Source organism: Varanus komodoensis, unplaced genomic scaffold (assembly GCF_004798865.1).
Source record: "Varanus komodoensis strain SLA01 unplaced genomic scaffold, ASM479886v1 scaffold52, whole genome shotgun sequence".
Taxonomy (NCBI): domain Eukaryota; kingdom Metazoa; phylum Chordata; class Lepidosauria; order Squamata; family Varanidae; genus Varanus; species Varanus komodoensis.
In genome coordinates this window covers 307,258-324,050 of record NW_025336114.1, presented here as the reverse complement: position 1 = coordinate 324,050, position 16,793 = coordinate 307,258, and the positions used below count along the sequence as shown (strand labels likewise).

The window sequence follows — 16,793 nt, the reverse complement described above, 5'->3', positions numbered from 1 at the left end:
GGGGAAAAAAAAACCTCACTGGAGATCACCCCAACGGCAGAATGCTCTCTAGTGAAACCTGATGTTTTTATTGTTTTATGGGGTAGCTGTATTTTAATGGATAATTGTGCTAACTATTTCAAAGTTTGTTTTATTTATTTTGTAAATGGCCTTCCATCTTTTTTAGAAGCTAAGAAACTATGATGTGTAAAATTTTGCACATTAAAAAATAATTTCATGTATTTATTGATGGGTTCAAAATTAGCAGCAAGTAACCAGGAAAGGGAGCTGGGGTCATAATGGATAATTCAGTGGAAAAACATCAAGATTGTTCATGGCAGCAGTGAAAGAGGCAAATTTCAAGCTAGGATTTATTTTTAAAGGCACTGAATATAAACTGGCCAATAGTGTAATACTAGTGCATCTATGGTGCAGCTACATTAAAAATACTGTATATTGTTCACCTGTCCTTTTTTTAAGGAAAAATGCAGAAAAGAGATTATAAAATTTGTTCTCACAAGATGTACTAATGCCTGTTGACTTGGGTCATTCAGTTTAATTAGATTAGTCAGTTTAATTAGAAATGGATAACCCAATGGATGGTAGTCTTAAAAACAACAATTATGTAATTTGGAAGATAGCTCTATCAACTACTATTTGCCACAATATGTAACAGGAATCTCTGAGTTCAGAGACAATAGGTCTCCAAGTACCAGTTGTTGTGAATGTGGTAGGGGATGCACAGTGGCTGTGGGAGATGGCTGTCTCTGTGCATTGCTTGTGGAAGCAAGTGGCTGATCACTATTTGAAATAAGATGCTGAAGTAGATGTTGGTCTGATCTAAAGAGCTTAACTGTTTATCTAAGTTTCAAACAAAATGTTTTCTAAGCAGCTGCAACTAAATGAAGCTTATTTACCAGGATTTTTAAATAATTTTTGGAGATTCAACCTTAAAAGAAATATGCACAAAATGGTAAAATTTAATTACATTGAAAAAACAGAACAGAAAGCAAAGTGTAAATAATGATACAGCAGAATATTTAGTCTTGTAGTAGGAAATATATTTAAATTAAAAGAGGATTTTGGCACAAGATAATCATCATATTGCGTCAGGGCCACAGCATATTAAACAATCAGCAGGCATGGTGCTATAATGTGTGTTGCAATGTACAGCAGTCTGGTCCTTATTTATTACTGTGTACACATCTGAAAGGGAGATACAATGAAGCTCCTGACAGTGTGCGTATACGGTGAAAATAACTAAGTATGAGATACACATGCTTTACATGTTTTAAGGTACAGTACAGAAAGTTGTGATGTACATGCCATGTACCTAATAAGCTAGGACACTGTGGGTCAGTGCTAATAGCAAAGATAACATCACTGAAGCATAGCAAATGATGCAACTATATACACTAAGTACATTGAATTATGAAAAAAAAATTATCACCTGGTGGCCTGTTTGTGAAGTCTGAAATCTTATGTCCAGTGTTATCCAAATTTATTCCTTGTTCTCCTGGCAAAGGTGGCTGATCTGTCTCCTCAAGGCCTGCTGGGCGTGGCTCTGAAGCACTAAAAGCAAAAACATGTTATGATTAATGTAAATACAATACTTTTAAAATGGATGAAATTTATTACACTTCAGAATGGTAAAAGCATATTACATTTAGTTCACTGACTTTATGTTGTTATTCCAGTATTACCATCAGTTGATTGTTATGCGTACAAACAAACATTTTGAAGTCGAGTCTGTATTGCAGACCTCACGGGCACAAGTTCTGGCCTAATTTTTGATCTTTTCCTATTTCTTCCCTATCTCATGTTTCTTATACCACCTAGCCTGATAGAGAGTTCTGGAGATCCTGAACACTTGCAGTCTTGTGGCATTCTGGCCAGTGTTAATAAGGCTAATTATTAATTGCAGATTTTGGATTCTTTTCTTGCATTTTTATTATTTACACACACACACTTGCTCACCCACTCACTAATTTCCTTCGGGACTACTTTTTTTTCTAACCATCCTATTGTGTTGACCATAACTGAATTAACACATAAACAGAACAGTGCCATTCTGATAGCTTTTTCCTAACATTAAATCAATGCCTTAGGAAATATTAAAAGGGAAGAAAGGAAGTACTGTTTCAATATAAAAATTGAACTGCAAATGTTGTACTGTGGTAAGAACTCCAATGAATGAAGTAAAGGTAGATCTATACCATTTGTCAAGAGAATTTTAGATATTTTGCTGCTTTTTTCTGACATACTCTCTTTCTGGCATTACCAAAATCATTACTAGGAAATTTTAGTTTGAGTGGGTAGGGCATCAAATTACTGAATTCAGAACAAAATGTGGAAACTGAATTTTATTCATGTGCATGACTTTTCTTTGCTCAGGCCTTATTTGACCTGTCAAACAAGTCTCAGTCATTGTCTCCAGCAAAACACAACAGCAGAACTGATTCTAGGGTGATATCCAGTAGGAGAGTGAGTGTAGCACACAGAGCTGGTAGTAGTATGAATGTGTATGTATATATAAATGCATAGTAACAGAACACATAGCAGTTTTGCTTCTTTATTCCAGTGATGTTTTACTATGCTTTTTTTTTTTTTTTTTTTTAGTGAACATTGCATTTATTCTGGTTTCTGACTCCTAGCTGAGCAGATCAGAGGACCTGCCCAAGCTGCTCTAGGAACTCTGAGATACAAGCAGCCTAGTTCCCAGGGAGAGGGAACAGGCGTTTGGTGGTGAAGTTGTAGTGGAAGATGAGACAAAGGCACAGAGGGGTCTGCATTGGCCCAGCAAGCACTCTCTGTTTAGAGTTGTGCGCTCCTAAGAGCTACAACTGATGGCGGTGAACCTGAGAGCTAAGAGCTGCAACTGAAAGGGAGTGGCCTGATCACTGTGGGTGAGGTGATTTATTCTGGTTCCTGACTCCTAGCTGAGCAGATCAGAGGAAGCTGCCCCAACTGGTCTAGGGACTCTGGGATTCAGGCAGCCAAGCTGCAAACAGGAGTTTGGCAATAGAGCTCAGCAGAGAAGGTTAAGGGGGAAGGTCCCTAATATTTTTTAAAAGCTTTATTCTGTTTACTTCCTCTTTCCCCTTAGTTCTTTCCCCTTTTGTTTTCCTCCTTGTAACACCCTCCCATTTACTGGTAGGACTGTGTTGTTAACCTTCAGAGAAGACAGGAAGAAGCACTGGTTGTTACAACAGGCCCAGCAAGCTAGAATCAAAAAGGTAGCAGAAATAATGGACTCAGAAGACTCTGCAGTGGTAGTAAGGTGCAATGTCTATGCAATGTTTCTTTTCCTGCCTGTGGTCAAAATGGCCTACATGTGCAACAAGTGCAAGCTAGTAGCCCTGCTAAAGAAAAGGGTGAAGAGCACTCAAGCAGCAAGTGTCCACCTCAAGGATATAAAAGAAGATGAAGAGTTTTTAGGCAGAGTAGTGGAACTGCAACAGCTAAGAGCATTACAGAAGCAAAAAGTGCCACAGCAAGCTAAGGCAAAAGAAGAGAATCCTGGAAGTGGCTTTCAGCCACTAATAGAAGAGACAGGAGAACAACTGGCTGTGAATGAACTTCATGACACAATGAGAAATGTTGAACAAGAGGATAAAAGTTAACCACATAAGGGAAACATTACAGCTTACGATAATGGTGGTGATGGTAGAAGAGTGTTAGTTGGGGAAGACTTTCTGATGCACAGAATGGAAAAATATATATGCTGCGATGACCCAGAGAATCTCCAGAAGTGCTGCCTCCCTGGAGTCAAGGTTAATGATACAACTAATAGATTCACACATCTCGTACAACCCACTGACAAATATGCCTTCCTTCTCATCCACATTAGAACAAATACCACCACCAGGAGAAGCTTTGATGAAATAACATCAGACTTCGAAGCTCTCAGAAGGAAAATCAAAAACACTTGGGCCCAGATAGTTTTCTCCTCAATCCTACCATGGAAGAACTGATAGGGAAAGAAAAAATCCTTCAAGTGAATAACAGGCAACAAGGGTGGTGCTCCAAAGAGAGACATGGATTCGGAACCACAAGCTAAGGTTCCTGGAGGACAGACTATTGACAAATGATGGGCTGCACCTCACAAAGAACAGAAAGCATGTGTTTGGCCCCTACATTAAAAAGTTCATCAGGATGTCTTAAATGAAACATACAGGGGAAGGAGACGTGCAGCATGGCATGTCACCACCTGACAAAGACTTATGTATCTCAACAGAGAAAAAACCCTCAAGAATGGTATAACATCAGTCTTCCAAAAAATGGAAGAAGAAAACCAGAGCACAACAAAAAAGAATTTCAATATCTATACACCAATGCCCAGAGTATGGGAAACAAACAACCTGAACTTGTGCTCACAGTACATGATAGCAATTACTGTCTTCACAGGAATTAACTGAAACTTGATAGGATGACTCGCATGACTATAACCCTATAACTGATGGATACAACCTGTTCAAGAAAAACAGAAGGGAGAAAAAGGGAAGTGGAGTTTCACTACACATAAGCAACACATATATCTGCACAGAAATATAAGAAAGGAATTTACTAGTCCCAATGAAAGTGTCTGGCTTAATTTAAAGGAGAGACAAATTTAAGAAAGCATAGCTATTGACATCTATTACTAACCACCCAGTCAAAAAGAAGACAAGAACACAACCCACAAAAAGTAACTTGCCAGAGTTTCCAAGAAGAACGATGCAATCGTGATGGGGGACTTCAGTTTCCCTGATATATGCTAGGAGACAATTTCTGCCAAACATGGCCCTTCCAAGACATTCCTAACATGCATTGCCAACAACTTCCTCCAGCAGAAGGTAGAGGAAGGAATGACAAGAACAGCTATCCTCAATTTAATACTGAGATGACCTAGTGACAAAATATGGGCCATGGGAACCCTGGGGGAAAGTGACCATGCTATATTTGAATTCTCAGTTATAAAGGAAAATATATTTGAATTCTCAGTTATAAAGGAGACAAAAATTAAGTGCAGCCAAACACATATCCTGGACTTCAACAAAGCCAACTATAACCAAGTCAGAACAATGATAAGTGAAGTGTCATGACATCTTGCTCTTAAGGAAAAGAAGTCCAGGAGGGGTCGGGAATCTTGAAAAGAGAGATTGTCTAAGCACAACTGTGAACAATTCCAATAAGAAAACAGTGTAGAAGATAACAGGAAGCCCACATGGCTCCACAAAAAGTTAAGCAATAACCTGAAAGAAAAAAAAGAACATGTACAAGAGGTGGAAGGAAGGCCAGGCCACAAAGGAAGAAATAAAACGGCAAGGAATTGCAAGAAAAACTAAAGCAGGAAATGAAATGAGACTAGTGAGGGATTTCAAAAATCAACAAAAACAACTCATCAACAGCACCTTCTTAAACTGGAAAAGGGTAATTAGTGGGGTGCTGCAAGGTTCAATCCTAAGCCCCATGTTCTCCAACAACTTTATTAATTATTTAGATGAGGAAGCACAAGGAACAATGATCAGATTTGTAGATGAGACAAAACTGGATGGAACTGCAAACACTCTGGAAAACAGAATGAAGATTCAGAGTGAACTTGATAAGCTTGAATGCTGAGCTGAAAGCAAAATAATAAAATTCAATAGTGACAAATGCCAAGTTCTGCACCTCGGAAAAAGAAACCAAATTGCATTTTTACAAAATGGGGGATTCTTGGCTCAGCAACACTGAAAGTGAGAAGAATTTTGGAATTCTTGTAGATCATAAGCTGAATATGGATCAACAATGTGATGTGGCTGCAAAAAGGGCAAACGCTATTATGGGCTGCATTGATAGAAGTATCACTGCTAAATCCTGTGAACTACTAGTTCCCCTTTACTGGGCATTGGTTAGGCCTCATCTGGAGTACTGTGCCTGGTTATGGACACCACCGTTTAAGCAAGATGCAGACACGCTGGAAAGGGTTCATAGGAGGATGACAAGAATAATCCACGTACTGGAAAATAAGCCCTCTGGGAAAATATGGAAAGAGATGGTTTCAAGACATGTTAAGCCTTGAAAAGACTAAGCAGAGATATGGTAGCACTCATCAAGTACTTGAAAGGCTGTCTCAAAGAGGAAGAACAGGATCTCTTCTCGCTCATCCCAGATAAGTGAAGTGCCATGGAATAATGGGCTCAAGTTATAGCAAGCCAGATTCCAGCTAGATATCACCAAAACATTCAGACTAGTAGAGTAGTACAACACTGAAACCAATTATCTAGGGAGGTTGTGAGCTCTCCCATGCTAGAGATATGCAACTGGACAGCCATCTGAGAATGATGGTTTAACTTAGTATCCTGCACAAGCAGGGAAATGGGCCTGATGGCCTTCTGGCCCCTTCCAACTCTACTATTCTATGAAAATAGTGCCTCTGGTAAGCAGGCATATAAGAAAGGAGGAACAGGATACTTTTGAGCACAAGCTCAACCCTGAAATTTTTGATCAGTACCAGAAACAAGCTCAGAAATTCCATTACACAACATCCATACTTGTTTTCCCTATGTGTTCTTCAGCAACTTAAGCAGAAAGGACCTGTTGCTATTGTTAGACATTTGGAGGTCATAAACCCTTGCCAAACTATTACAGGACCACTCAGAGATCCACCAGTAGACTCAAACCTCCTTCTGCTCATGTCTGCAACATGTCATGCGAAAACTACCTATTCAGAGGGACCACAGTGTGCCAGCCTATTACATACATATGCTTCCAGATTGTGAAGTCCTTGACTATCCTTCCCAGTTAGTCAAGGAACACGAGCTTCAAGACTTGATCAAGCATAGGGGATGGACTGAACAGAGATTTGGCAGGCACATACATAGGCCTACTGGAGAGAAAATGGCATGTCAGAAGGAGGAGAGAAATAGTACTGACAGAGAGAAAATGGTGGTCTATCCGCTTTTGGCTTCAGACTTTCATGCCAATACTAGCATGCAGCCTCTTGATAGATTTTCCCTGAAGGAATGCACCTGCCTGGTTTCCTCGGTTTGAATCCTAACCACACTATGCAATAGCAACAATTAGGACTAAGGGAGCACTGGCATGTCTATGGAAGCACTCTCCTTAAACATTTCAGAGATCAGTCAAGACCTTAGATACATGGGTGGGTTCTACAAAAGAAGTAGTTTCCTGCACAACACAACAGCTCTCCAAAGCATGCTCTTCAGTTTCTGAACCTCAGCTAAATAAAGCTGAAGATTTGCTAGGAAAGCATTGTGCTGCATTTGCAAATTCAAGCTGCACTATCTCATACAGCTGAGGGACAGGTCTTGTTCAAGGTACCTTTTCTTCATCCTTAGCTGCAGTAATAAAGGTAATTTGACTCATATTCAATAACTCACCTAGCAACCATAGACAACAAGTTATTCATGATGTCGAGCAATCAAGCTGGTAAAGAAGGGATAATTTTCTGTTACTCCTCCATCACTCTACTTGGCTAGAAAATATTTTTTTACTAGTTTGTTGAGATGACAATACCCCGCATTTCCATGCTGGTCATGCAGGAAGGGACTCCCTTCCTTCAAAGCTGGAGTAATAATAATTTCCTTTCTTAAATGATTGTTATAAAAGGTTTAGCAAGAGATGTGAAGATAGATCCAGGCTTAAACATGGAGGATATGCCATGAAATCAATGCAGCTCTCAGCTGTTACTTTTATAAAATTAATGTAAAAACCTCAAAAATATACTTAATGGACACTTCTAAAGATCCATGCATTGAAAAGGTCACATAATTTAATAAAACCAAGTAACACTGATTGCTTTCAAGCCAAAATAAAAAAGAAATAGAATGTTTCTATTATAATGCAATCACCCACTACAATATATATTTTTACAATCTAATTTATCTAATGACCTGTCGATTTTTAATGACAGATGCATTTTTATCATGCTTATTACATACTTGATTGAAGTGTTTCAATGGGACCAGGTAATAACGTTTACATCTTTGGAAACAAAGAGACTATTTTGGTTGTTCTGTTTAGATGAAAGAAACTAAGTCTTAATCCTAGGAATGACCCACTCCCCACCACCCTCTTTTGAAGTTAAGTTGGTTGGGCCCATTAATTTCATACATGTGGAAGAATGGGTTGTGGAATGATGGCCTATCTATCACTGCATGTATTAACTTTTGTGCAAAGGCCATAACCCTGGACACCACAGATAAGGGAATGATTTACCTGATTTCTCACTCTCATGCCTTTTGGGAGATCAAATGTTGTAGAAATGAGGCAATTTATGTAAATTCCACAAAATGTGATTCTTTTGTACAGAAAAACCTGCAACAATCCCAAGATCAGCTCCCACGCCCTAAGGCACAAAAAGATTGCTTGGCCAACTAACATACAAGCCCACTCATCATAGAAAATGAGCATGCTGTTGTAAGAATTGCTTTTAATACTGGGTTTGGATGTATTAATCAAGTTAGGTGAACAAAGTCACTGCTGAACATATGCTCACAAGGAGTATAAAATCAACTGAAAATAATGTTTTATAATTTGTGCTACTCTTTACAGATTATGTTATTATATAAGCTCTAAGATCTTAATAAGTCATTTGTTCATTCATTCTTGGATAAAATAGCCAATTCATATAGAAGCTTACTGCCTTTGACACTGGAGGTAATATAGAGCCACCTTGAGTAGTAACCATTAATAGCCTTATCCTCCATGACTGGAAAGGCACCCAAATGGGTTGCCATCACTACAGCTTGTAACAGAAAATTCCATAGTTGGATTTCTATGTCAGCCCTATAAATAAAGCTTTCCCTTTGGAAAGCAGCAGCATTTTGAATTCTAACTCAATACAATCACATAGTAAATTGTTGGTAAAGTTATTCCTCTTCTCCTCTTACCTTTACTTCTTCATGAGATGGTGGGTTTATCATAAAACTGTTAGTGGCTTATAACTTAGAAACTTTGGTTAACATTTGCTACCAAATGCAAAACTACAGTTAATAAACAAACTTTGTTCAATTGTGTAAGAAACAAAAATGTTCAACCTACTTAATTTGTTCTACTTGCTGATTTTGTTTCTTTTTCCTTGGTGGTTTTTTCTTCTTGGGTTTATTGGCACTTTGATTGTTCTGCTTACTGTTTACCCCAAAATGTCCTGCAGATATATCACTTTGTAGCAAGTTTACTAACAATGGGCTTGTTAGTGTGACATCTTTGTTGACAGGAAAACCTGTGTTTTGTCCGCAGGAAATCTGATTCCCATTTTGGACTCCACTAAAGGGGGCATTGAAAGGCATCCCATGTGCAGAAAAATGGCTCCCTGATGTATTGCTGTTTCCCTGCATCCCTTGCAAGTGGGGAGGCACCATGTTTCCTTGTTGCATGGAAACATCAGGTAGCATTTGTGCCATGTTCACATCATTGTTTGTTGTACTGCTGGTATCACCCAGCTGCTGAGACATGTGTGTGTTAGGTCCTGCGGGTCTCAGAACCTGCCCTTGAATCCCCATAACCTGAGAAGGATTTCCATTCACAGGGCCTTGCTGTGTCATCATCTGCCCTGCAAACTGCACCATATTTCCTTGCATGTTAGGTGTTGGTCCTCTCATTAACTGAGCTGGCCCCGTCACAACACTGGACTGGCTTTGAGCATTGAACTGCTGCTTATTTCCTTGCATCTGATTGGTCATCATCTGCTCCATCATTGGATTCTGCTGTAGCAACACCTGGCTTTGGGGTCCCATCATCTGATTATGTGCAGCCATCATTTGCTGGCCTTGCTGGGGAATCATCTGTTTGGGTGGAGTCATCCTTTGTTGTGATGGACCAAGATTTTGGTTTTGAGGTGCTACCATCATCTGGCCCTGTGGTATAAGCTGAGCACGAGAAAGTATCATCTGGTTCTGAGGATTTAGAGATCCCTGAGGCTGTAGGTTTACCATCTGTCCTTGGGAGGATACTATTTGTTGATGCATCCCCATTAACTGAGATTGTGGTCCTTGTGGAGGCTGTCCCTGCATGGTGCTCATGCTAACTTGTGGAACTCCACTAGTGCCCGTCTGCTGATTGTTCATATTTCCATGAAGTCCCATTAAATTGGTCTGCATCATATTTGATGGGCCATGTTGAACTTGCATCTGATTCTGAGCAGGACCATTCCCTTGACCACCTTAAAAAAACATATAGTTCAAGTCAGAATACTGTAAAGTGAATTGGCATTAACACAGGTAATTTAGTAAGTTAATTCAGGAAAATGTCAAGGTGTTTACCATTCACAATACTAACAGAATTCCAATATTTGTGACAAAAACATCTGAAAGTATGTTGACCAAAAAAGGACTGAAATATCAATCATTTCTAATAGCTACTTTCTAACAACATTTATACCAATCACAAGTGAATGTAACATGAACAATTAAGACTCAACAAGTCTACAGATATGTTAACAACCTACATATATGTTAACAACATATACAGGCTACATATATGTTAACAACCATAAAATATATGCCATTAAATATAATCAAACAGAGAAGTACTTAGACTATCTCCCAAAAAGGCGAGAGTTTAGAAATATTTCTCAAGACAAAGCCCTTAATAAAAGTCCAAAACCTTTTGTGTAACATGAAAAAGGTTCTAATTGATCATTCTTTTTTCTTTCCCTCAAAACCTAATTCCATACTGCCTCTACTTGCAGCCAAGAAAGCTGTTTACTCTTGGAAGTGGCTACCAATTTTTAAAATGGTCAAAAAATCCGTATACTTTCATTCATTCATTCATTCATTTCTAAGTATTACTTTTGAGGCCAACACTTCTGCATAATTTAACACAGCCAATTATGTTCTATGGAAATTACTACTATTGATACAGTGTTTGGCATGTGATTATTTTGTATCTTCATTTATAATCAGCTGCAATAAATTACCAAACAGACAAGTAATCCATCGAAATACAGTAAAGAGACCTGTATGTTGCACATTCTGACTTGTTTGCAGCTGGGGTGTTCCACTATTTGCAGGTGTTCCTGGTGCTGTAGAAGGCACCTGACTTTGCATGAAGTTTTGATTTGCTTGTCCTGTAGAAAAGCCAGGTGGGAGACGCTTGGGCATTCCTGGACAGGAGGAAAAAAATTAGTTCAATAAAGGCATCTTTATTACTGATATATCATTATTAGTATGTAGTGGTAAGAGGATAAGACACCTGGAAAGCAAGTAGTTAGAGGAAAGGCTAGGGAGGCACAGCCTTGACACGAGAAATTAGCAATGTCTTGGTAATGTCTTCCCATACCAGAAAAAAGTGTTCATCGTATCAATTCAAGACACAAATGCAACAAATTTGCATTAGAGCAAAGCATATTTAAAATGAAACATTAAGGAAGGTTCTTTATTATAAAATTATTTCAGTAATTGAACAAGCAGCTTAAAGATGCTATGGCATCTCCTTCCATGGAAAAGTTGCCCAGTCTTCCATTATGCATACATATTAGACATTTATGTTGGATTAGGTGGCATGAAGAATCTTTTTCAAGAAACATCATGGCACAGATGTTCTACTATTTGCCACTTTATAGGTTTAGTAGTGACTTCATAATTATGTATTTAAGTGGGCAAATGTCTGCTTTAAAGACTACACATAAACATGTTTTCATAAACAGGATTACTTACCTCCTAGCCCAGGATGTAAGCCCTGTGGACCCTGGTTTTGCTGTTGCATCACCATGAAATTAGGAGGTACGTTTCCCTGTTGTACCATAGGATTACGGCCAGGGGAATTTACAGGCTGCTGAAACCCCTGGGGGATGGTATTATTCTGGGGAGGTCTTGGTCCCATCTGCTGTTGTGATTGGTTAACTGTAGGAGAAGATGCAGGAGATCCCTGCTGAAAAGAGGAAGGAGAGGAGGCAGGAGACTTGTTGGTCAGGTGTGGTTGCTGTAGTGGTGTAGGGACCCGTGAGGGCCCTCCCTGAAGATTCTTCATCTGAGGAGCAGTAAACTGGCCAGAGTTGTTAATCTGAGGGAAGTTTGTGTGTGCCTGAGAAGCTTGTTGGCTTCCAAAAGGATATGGGGGTGGAGGATGAGAAGGTGTTTGTACCGTTGCTAAAGATGGTCTAGCTTGAAGTTGCTGCTGCATTTGCCCAGGTAAAGAAGCCTTTTTCCAACCCTGGTTAACTGGCAATGTGCCTATTGTTCCTTGGGATGGAGGAGGCTGAACTGTTCCAGAAGGCACCTGGTTCCAACCAGAAGGAACTGGAACCTGAACTGGGGTTGTAAATGAAGGGCGAATACCCTGTTGTGGCTGCTGGTGCTGCTGAGGAGGCCGTGGCTGCAGTTGCTGTTGCATCTGTTGAAAGCTGGCTGGGTTTATTTGCCTGTTAACAGGAACTTGCTGTACTGAATGAAGCTGAGGCACTACAGATCCTGATGGGTGATTCTGCTGTTGAATGGTTAGCCCTGATAAGAGTGGATCAACTGCATCTATGAAAACAAAATGCAAAAGTAAAAGAGGCAGATGTAGGTGCTATACTAGATGTAGCAACAGAGATAATATTACACCCACCAATTTACCTTTCACAGAAAAAGAATATTCTTATGCTTACATTCCAGCATATTCTATATGTTTTCATCAAATTTCATATTGTGGGGGAGAGATACTCAAAAACAATATGAAAGCTACAGGAATATCTGACTATTCCAAGAACTAGAATAACAGACATTTTTAAAATATTTAAACAATAAGGAGACAGCAGCCTTGGTAAATACTTTATATTGTGGGATGGATCCAGAGCAGAGTTCTGCTTGCACAACAAGGCTTTCTTTGCTTCATCCCCTCACATTAGAGCTTCTTGCACTTACAACAAGCCACTCCTGAAGGCTAAGAAACTGTCTGGAATGGCACAGGATGGGACCTGAGTGGCTGGGGATTTCACTGGGGCAAATAAATTGGGAATATGGCAGAACTGCCTTGCACAAGCAGACATATATTTCTACCTAACCAGGCACTCCTGGATCTAAATCTGGATTAATAAATGTAAGCCAGGGATTAGGTCACACAAATACAAATTTTCCAGAAATACTTGAACGAAATATTAAGCAATGCTATTGCGCATTGTAAGGCTTTATGATTAGTACCTGACTGAGATGCTGGACGAGGTGTTCTCGGTTGCAGCTCTGCGTTAGCTGTACTTGTCATCATAGATGATGACACATTCCCACTCTGCTGCATCACAACAGTTGCAGGATTGTTTATTCGTATCAACCCTAGAAATGTAATAATAGTTTTTATTGTGCAAAGCTGTAGCGGGTCACACTGCAATATTATAATATGGCATATTTTATGCGAAATATGCATAAAATGGGAAAATGTAAACCTTGCAATGAAATTTAGAGATTCTAAGCCATAGTTGCTTGATGTAGGGCAAGATACACATCTGCACAGATCCATGAGGAAACTAAAAGCTACACAAATATATTAAATGCTTGGGCCTGCTGAATCACACAGCTAACAACAAAACACTAATGTTAATGGGAATATCACATTTTAACATTAAGATGTAGGATCTTCACTTTTCTACAAAAAGAAAGCATATTTAAACTTAGTTCTTGAAGGCCCAGAAATGAAGGTTTTTTTTTTAAAAAAAATTTAGACCATGAACATATGTATTATGTTGATCTTCCCCTTCCTGCTTTGCTAATTTATGTCAGTATAGTAATATTAGCATAACAGTATGTTTTCTTCCTAGGAATACTTCATTAATTTCAATTCATAGACTCTGAATTCTTTTCAGTCTTGTGTAAGTTTTTTTGGCCCATGTCTGTACTCTTTTTTCCTCCTTTAATGTAAATGCATCTATGCCTTTCTCTTATTCTTAATAGTGCCTCTATTCTTCACACTTTGCATTGTCCATGAACCATTTTTCATGACACTCCATAAGCACATTTTTCAAATTTTTCACAAAAGTAATTTTACAGCAAAATCCTATGCATGTTTAAACAGAAAAAAGTCCTACAACTCCTAGCATTCTCCAACTAATGACACGAGATGTGGAATGCTGGGAGCTGAAGGTCTTGTTGGTCTAAACTTGCATAGGATTGCACCAGTATTCCCACTGTCAATTTGTCTCTTGTCATACTGACTTATCCTGAGTGATTTTTCCCCATCAGAAAATGAAAAAAATGCAAGTCTCCTTTTGTATTTACTATTACTTCTACAATCAATGTACAGTCACTGTATTTCTTTTCCATTTGCTTTAATGTCCAAGTTTGAAATGTGTATTATTTTGTATATATGGAATGGAATTAAAATTTATTTATTTAAAACTTTTGCATGCCATCCCTTATGCATGGCATCCCAAGACAGCTTACAATCATTAAAACAACCACAATAAAACAGCAATAAATAACAATTAACCAAAAATACAAATTAAATAAGTTAAATAAAAGTGACTGTTAAACATTAAAATTTAAATTAGTTTTTAAAATAACAGTTAAATAAAAAGGTTTTAACCTGGCACCGAAAAGAAGATAAACTCGGCGCCAGGAGCACCTCTCCAGGGAGCACATTTAATGAAATACGTTAAATAGTTCAGAGGAAGTGAATACCATTGTTGAAATCCTTTTTCATATTGGTTCTTTAGTGGGTATTATTTTCTCTAATTATACCAAATTACATAGAAAACTGTCTATATATAGAAATTTTAATTATTAGAAAGATTATTTACTATTAGAGAAAACATAATTGTTAAATTTGTATTCAATTAATTGCTTATGCAGGCATGTATTTATATCCATGGTGGCACCCATCTCTGACAACACAGGAAGGAATGCCTCTTAAAATGGCAGTTGTGTCTATAAAAACTTTTCTTAAACATTCTGCAGCCCAGTTCAGCAACTGATTAAACACTAGTCATATATTATTTAGCTGCCTTCATAGTCTAATCCTGTCTTTGCAGTACAGTGAAAGCTGATGAAAACTTTCTTAAGGTTGATAAATATTGTATAACAGAGCAATCCGATGCCATACCAGTGCCTGCCATTCAAGAGAGGCACTGAAGAAAGAACAGTCTCATATTTTTTTCTCCCTCTGGAAGATCTTAGAGCCAGTGGATCTCAGGCTGACTCTGACTCACCTCATCTGAGACTTGAGGTTACTGGGAATTCTGTATTCCTTCCACCCCCACCAGCTGAATGTGCTCCTTTCCTTTGATTCTTAAATAGGTCCCTAACCATTATATAATCTATTCAATATTGTTTGTTGTCCCCCAGACTTTTCAAAGCACATCATATTTTAGGAACTTCAAAAATAACTTATACTGAACTATCAACTAATGTCTACCAAGTTGATCCATCTCATATTTCTGTGCCTTAATACAAAGAAGCCTACCTCTATGTCCTGTTACTATCGAAATGTCTTTTCTTTAGCTGCATCCATCAGCTCATTGACTTGTTTAAATATGCTTCTATTTCAACATTGTAGCCTATAGTTAGCAGATATATCTGACTACTATGTCCCTTGATTCTGCTTCTATCTCACTATATCCTGTAGTATATCCCCATTCCCTTTCCGCATTCTTTAAGAAAGCAGCCACAACTTCTTTAACTTTCTTCACCCCCAGTTCTTTCTTCAGAAACCCTGCAACACCACTAAAAATCTGACACGCCTGCCTATTTAAAAATATATACATATTTGTCTGAATGTTTAAAAAAACTGTACTTGCCTTGGCTTCCTGGCATGGGAAATGCTGTCTCCATTCGTACTGAGGGGCCTTGTGCAACAGGCCCATTAATCCTCACATCCTGGCCTCTGTTTTGAGTTAATGACAAATTGATTGCACCTTCACCTGTAAACAGTAATTAACATTTGAAGCAGGGTATATATGGACTCTGATATGGCAGGAAGGAAGCTACAATGCAGCACTTTTAGAGGATATGCATTCAAAACTGATATTCTGGATTAACATCTGGGAGGGTTTGCACATCATGGCACCCCCACCCCCACCCCACCTTGGCAGTAAGCTTCCACGGGAGTTTGTTCGTCAACCTCCCATGCAACCAAGGTATGATCTTGCTCACTATGGGTTATGTCCTACTTCCCTCTTGGTCCTCCTGAGGACTCTAGCAGGACTCCTACTGTTTGCCCTCCTTGCCATGATTGTTTGCCCTTTTGTGCTCCCTGCATCTTTCCTGGTCCCTTTAGCCCCATTTTTTCTTTCAGAGACTCATTTTTGCAACCTCAGAATTGACAGCATTTTCAAAGTAGCACACTGGAAGGTCTCTCTGGCCCCTATTTTATCAGCACAAAAATCTGTATAAAGTTCGTTTAAAATTTATTTTTACTCACACTTGTACAACTGTTCACTTTCACTGTTCCAAAATGGACAGCCTCACCTGTCCATTGTGCGAAGAGATCTCTGCTGTCAGAGTGCAGCAGGCAGTCTCCATGATTGTTGACTTCTGGGAAGCCTTTTCTTAATAAGCAGCCACAGTCTTAAAAGTCATTCAATGTTTTTAAAGTATTGTTTTTATTATTTTATTTGTTTCAAACTTATACTGTTCAGAATCTGTCTGGATGTGGAATAATATAGAAATACTGTTATAAATAAATAAGAGAAAGCAAAACCACAAGGACCATTGCTTGCCAAAGTGGGTAACTAGTAGATTGTCTTCACAGTGAATTCCTCTTTTTTTTTTTTTTCTTTCCTCACACTTTTCCAAGATTTTGGGTGTTTGGTAAAAATGTGATCATAGAAGTTTGACAGATAGCTCCAGTTCCTTTCCAAAAGGCTTTGAAATGCGCCTATCAAAAAAGCCCTGAAAAGAAACTGGAGTTCAACATATTGA

General features: G+C 38.7%; 1 protein-coding gene across 3 annotated transcripts in view; it reads right to left on the bottom strand.

Annotated features, from left to right (window-relative positions):
• The window catches only part of NCOA6 (nuclear receptor coactivator 6), a 50,374-nt gene that overhangs the window by 12,257 nt on the left and 21,324 nt on the right, over nt 1-16,793 (bottom strand). For all 3 annotated transcript variants that reach the window (XR_006416427.1, XM_044447456.1, XM_044447457.1), the window contains exons 7-12: nt 15,671-15,793; nt 13,086-13,214; nt 11,622-12,431; nt 10,922-11,068; nt 9,007-10,126; nt 1,430-1,551 (exon numbers count right to left, since the gene is read on the bottom strand). Coding sequence is in view for 2 of the 3 variants with exons in the window: in XM_044447456.1 (XP_044303391.1) it covers nt 1,430-1,551; nt 9,007-10,126; nt 10,922-11,068; nt 11,622-12,431; nt 13,086-13,214; nt 15,671-15,793 (2,451 nt within the window). In the remaining variant the exon portion in view is untranslated. The remainder of the gene's footprint in view (nt 1-1,429; nt 1,552-9,006; nt 10,127-10,921; nt 11,069-11,621; nt 12,432-13,085; nt 13,215-15,670; nt 15,794-16,793) is intronic.